This window comes from Physeter macrocephalus, chromosome 2 (assembly GCF_002837175.3).
Source record: "Physeter macrocephalus isolate SW-GA chromosome 2, ASM283717v5, whole genome shotgun sequence".
Lineage (NCBI taxonomy): Eukaryota > Metazoa > Chordata > Mammalia > Artiodactyla > Physeteridae > Physeter > Physeter macrocephalus.
In genome coordinates, this window is record NC_041215.1 from 11893728 (window position 1) to 11899017 (window position 5290).

At 41.8% G+C, this 5290-nt stretch overlaps 1 protein-coding gene across 1 annotated transcript; it reads left to right on the forward strand.

The window, feature by feature from the left end:
• The first annotated feature begins 541 nt into the window (after nucleotides 1-541).
• LOC102984889 (speedy protein E4-like) lies at nucleotides 542-5062 on the forward strand. Its single transcript, XM_007117339.3, has 6 exons — nucleotides 542-650; nucleotides 1540-1740; nucleotides 2385-2443; nucleotides 3043-3128; nucleotides 4691-4859; nucleotides 5003-5062. The coding sequence occupies exons 1-6, from the start codon at nucleotides 542-544 to the stop codon at nucleotides 5060-5062; spliced, it is 684 nt and encodes a 227-aa protein (XP_007117401.2).
• The last annotated feature ends 228 nt before the right edge of the window (nucleotides 5063-5290 follow it).

Here is a 5290-nt window from a genome sequence, read left to right on the forward strand (position 1 = left end):
AGATCCCACATGCCGCAGAGCGGCTAGGCCCGTGAGCCATGGCCGCTGAGCCTGTGTGTCCGGAGCCTGCGCTCCACAATGGGAGAGGCTGCAACAGTGAGAGGCCCGCGTACCACAAAAAAAAAAAAAAAAAAAAAAAAAAAAAATTTGATTCTTTGATGGATACAGTGATGGAAATTTAGAAAAGGTTGAGTCAATAACCTGAGATATTGTTAAGACTAATTTCCAAGGAAGAAAACCCACATCTCTGATAGTTACATGTGTTTTCCTTCAAACTGACATGGTTGCGAGGTTGGAATGAGTGATGACATCAGAGAGTTCCAATAATCCTGATTGGACTATTCAAACTCAGTGGGTTCCAGGCAACGGATGTGGACAACAGCTTCTTTTCAGAGTTCCTCATTACTTATTATCTTTCCCAGACTGGAAGAGACATAACAGCCTTCAGCACAGCCATTATACAGAATCAGTTTGGAGCAATCAGAGATCAAGTGTGAACAGGGCTGGGCTCTGCTGGGGAACAAACATTCTGGGGGAAATCATGGCCGAATATCTTCTTTTAGCCCAGTTTGTGAATGAGAGCTCCCAGCCAAGCTCCTCAGAATGTGCCCTGGAAGTGATGGTGAAGGAAGAAAGCCCAAGATCTTCAGGTGAGGAGACTGCAATGTGAAGATGTTTAGGTGGGGTTCCTAGTTTAAAAAAAACCATTAGGGAGTTAGGAAAGAGTGTCTGAGTCAGTGTGTGAAAAAGAGGAGGGTGTCAGCATTCAGGACATTGGGAGAAAAAGGTACAAGAGCTGGAAAGGAAAAAAATCTCAATGGAAATATAGTCTGGGCAGCAAGGAGGGAGGGTTTGGTACCTGAGATCCACAAGAGAGGGAAAGGAGACGAGGGGACTCGTGTAGGAGTGTCCTTTTCTTTCCCCAGTGGTGAAAATTAATTATAGGACTTCACTGGTGGTGCAGTGGTTAAGAATCCACCTGCCAATGCAGGGGACACGGGTTTGAGCCCTGGTCCGGGAAGATCCCACATGCCGCGGAGCAACTAAGCCCATGCACCACAACTACTGAGCCTGTGCTCTAGAGCCCGTGAGCCACAACTACTGAGCCCACATGCCACAACTACTGAAGCCCACATGCCTAGAGCCAGTGCTCCACAACAAGAGAAGCCACCGCAATGAGAAGCCCGCTCACTACAACAAAGAGTAGCCCCTGCTCGCTACAACTAGAGAAAGCCTGCACGCAGCAGTGAAGACCCAATGCAGCCAAAAATAAATTAGAAAGTAAATAAATAGAAAAATATTAAGCAAAAGAAAATTAATTATAATTAGGAATATTTTTGAGGATACGGAGATGTAATAATACCAAGATAATGGAAGCAGGTATATATAAACAAAGGAGAAAAAAGAGAAGGGCAAGGCCTAGAGTCTATAAGGACAGAGGGGATCGTTGTAGGGAGGTTTGGAGAGGGCCTAGGTTTGGGATCAACGGCTGAATCTCAAAGAAAATGCTTTATTTTGTAATCTTATTCCCTTACATAGTCCTCTGGATAGATTCCAGCCCCTTGTCTGAGACCTGCATCCAGAAGAGGGAAGTGACAGTAGATGTCGTGAAGGAAGTAGCCTTAGAGTCTAAGGACAGCTGGGTCACAGAGAACGTGAGTGGTCTCACAATGCAGGTGAAGAGACAGTGGGAGTCGGCCGTGGAACCTGAGCACCATGAGGTCTTCAACAGGCTGCTCGGTAGGAAAATCCCCAGACATCATCCTACAATTTTATTCTTTCTAAAATGAAGAAATTTCCAATAACTATGCTTTATCAGTAAGAAATAAGATTTTGTTTTAGGTGATGAGCTCTCCATTACTGGGAATGTGTAAGTGGTGACAATCTGTTATTGATCATTTGTTAAGGACATTTTGAAAATGACACAGCGTGAGAATAGACTGGTGAAATCTCTCCATTTGAGATGAGAGCACTTGGCGTTAAGTGTAGCCTCTACTATGTATTTTTCCTTTCTTAAATTTCTGAATCTAAATATTTTTATCTGTACAATGAAGGCCATAACACCCAGTCCAGTGATGTGAATATTACATGAGGAAAGGAATGTGAATTTGCATTTTTAATCTCTGAAATGACACATTCATGTCTAATGAGTGGCTACAGATGTTTATTTTAAAGTCTTAGTAATGCAGATATTCTACAGAAACACAACTCCACATATATTCACTCCTCCTAGGAGCCCCACAATGACAGTCATACTTGATTGCACAGTGAACGTTCTTACTCCTTTTCCCCTCATGCTAACCCATGGCCACAACCCTCGTACTTCTCTAGGGGAGATTTGGTGAGGGCTCCAATGTCAAACTAACATACCCTCTTTTTTGCAGAGGATACTGTTGTTCAAAGATTCCTGGCTTGGGATAAAAAGCTGAGGGTGTCTGACAAGGTAACATTATCCATCAAAGTCTACTAATGCCCAAATCTGTGGGGTTGTACTTTAAAAAAAAAATCTATACCTTTCTTTTTCTCAATCTTTGCTAATCTCTTCTCTGGTGTCTAGAAAACGCCTGGCTCCTTCAGTACCTGGCAACGCCCCCCCCCCCCCCATTTCTTGTTATTTCCTTTCCATGTGGCACATAGACCCCTGCCCTTGCAGTGTCCTCTGGGGCCTTGAGTACTAGGCCATGGATACTGCCACCTACATTCCTAGGATCACTGCTCCACGCAGACCATCGAGACACCTTTCTGCTCCAGATAACCAAAGCTCCTCCCAATCTCTGCCATCCTAAGCTCCCTCTCTCAAACAGTCAGATCTTATCATCTTCACAGCATTGTGCCTTTCCCTTTCCATGTTTTCTGTAATTTGTGGCTGACCCTCTGACAACATTTCTGCTGACCCTTCCCCATTAAGCACCTTCAACCCACAGTTGATACTCTCTCCTCTATGTGCTGCAACTCCACTCTTTTGTCTCTAGTTCCCTATTCCAGTGTTCTTCCACTTCCACATTTGAGCCCCCCTTTATTGTTTTTTTATCTCCCTATTAGTATCTTCTGTCCATGGTAATTGCTTATTTTAGCCGGGCTGGCCTCTTCTCCTGGCAGTACCAGCGGATTCATTTCTTCCTAGCTCTGTGAGTATTTTTCTTTATCCCATTACCCAACCTTCAATTCCCTAGGGGTGTGAGAGTGGCAGAAGAGGGTCTCTCTCTTTTCATCTTTATTTTAAAACTATTTGTAGTGTTTTCCCTGTGGTAGAAAACAATAAGGAATATTTGAGTTTGGGGATTAAGGTATAGTTTTGTTTTCACTTTTTATTGTTCACCATAAACAAAACTTGATACCAGTTTAAAAAAGAAACAAGATGAAATTAAACAAAATATAAAACTCTTCCAAGTGGAGAAAAAAATAATTGTTACCACCATGCCCTATGTGAATACTGTTGAAATCATAGTCATTTCTGATTCCCATGTCAGCTTCAAATCTATTCCTCTTCTTCTAGGTATTGTGGTGTATGCCACTTGCCAGATCCTCTTTATATCATGCCAACCTACTTGCAGGTCTCTCAGCTCATATTCGTTACTGTGGACATCTCCACATTAAAGCCTAAAATACAGATCAAAGTCATAGCCCTCCTAAAAATTTGCATTGGCTCCTAATTTCCTTCTTAATCAAGTCCAGAACTCTCAATGAACAAAATCTTTACAATCTCAATGAACACAGTTTGACATCCAGACATCTCATTTATTTGTTTTAAAAAAGTTATTTACTCCTCCTTGCAAATGCCCTCTAGTTTCTTCCCTCTAGTTTATATTACATGTGCTGTCTGATTATTCAGGCATATCTAATTGAATAAAATATTTTTTTTATCCTTAAAGCCAGTTTAAACTTCAGCTCTTTCATAATGCTGTCCCTGAACTTAACAGTCAGATAAGACCTGACCTTCTGCATCTCAGTGGCATTTATTTGATTGCTATTATCATATACTATTTTGAGTGTTAGTTATTTATCACCCCCATTCTTTTTATACAACCCCATTAGACTAGATACTACTTAAAGACAGGGTCTTATAAAATCACCAGATCCTGTAAAGTGATAAACACACTTCTTTTTATTTTTCAATTGCTTGAATAAGATAGACTGAATCTATAAATTTTCATTCATTGATTCATTCAACTGACAAAAGCTTATTACGTAACTCCAGTGTGCCAAGGACTATGAGGGAACAGGAAGAGGTATGAAGGAGGGAATTAAGAAATGCTCATTGATTAACATACCCATGTAAGCAAGGTGCTACGTTCGGTGGGAGAGGGCTGACACACAAATAAAGTAGTCAGTTCCTTGAGAATCTTACAACATCGTGTGGAGAAAGTTATTTGCAAATACAAATAGGAGTGAAAGAGGGAGAAAATTTTGAGGGAAAATTGAGATGTAAATTGTATTGCTTAATGTTAGCCAAATATAGTTTCCAGGTTCCCCGTGTGATCTTTGTCATCCAGGTATGAAAAAGGTGAATCTGTTGGTTTCTTTCAGCAGTAATCTTCCCAGCTGATGGTGTGCACTCTGACAATTAATAAGCTGATTATTATGGTCATGTGCTGAAGATGGTCAGCCTGTAGCATTGTCTAGTAAGATGACCTTAAACAGAGGTTCTTCTGGTTCTGTTTCTGATAAGAAACCTGCTTTCCTTCCCCAGTTACCTGGCCAATGATATGGAGGAGGACAACCAGGCCCCTAAGCAAGCTATATTTTCCTTCCTCTATGGGAAGAGCCGCTTCCAGCTTCCCATGTTCCACAAGCTACGACTCCAGTTAATTCGCTCTATGCGCTGGAAGACTTGGGTTTCTCGAGATGAGTGTGAGGAGGTAGGGTTGTAAGACTTTGTAGAGTGGATGGACTGGATGGGGAGAGAGGGGAGCATAGGAGATTGAGGACTGGAAGGAAGGCACTGGTGGTCTGTGTTCTTCCAGAGGGTTCTCATCCTAGCCATTGGATATTTTCTTTCCAGATCCAGAATTATGATCCGGAACACTGGGCATGGGGGCGAGATCGCACTCTCATTCCCTAGAACTCCCAAAGACCACAGAGGCCTGAGGTCAAGCTACAGTAGTCCTCCAATCTGAACCTGTGAACATCACAAGAAAAACACCAGATTAAGATATAAGCAATCCTCTTAGAAGAGGAGGTGGAGAAAATTAGTAGTGAAGGAACTTATTATATTGTAGTTGATCAGGTTATACAGAGGACTATTTTTCTTTGTAAGGAAAATATTTTATATCATACATTGTCAACAATA

Bases quoted from the DNA above. Each gene is read 5' to 3' on its own strand.
- LOC102984889 (XM_007117339.3), top strand. From the start codon at position 542: ATGGCCGAATATCTTCTTTTAGCCCAGTTTGTGAATGAGAGCTCCCAG. The intron at 2,444-3,042 runs GTAACATTATCC...TCTCCCTATTAG, and splicing joins AGCTGAGGGTGTCTGACAAG to TATCTTCTGTCCATGGTAAT. The intron at 3,129-4,690 runs GTGAGTATTTTT...TTCCTTCCCCAG, and splicing joins ATTCATTTCTTCCTAGCTCT to TTACCTGGCCAATGATATGG.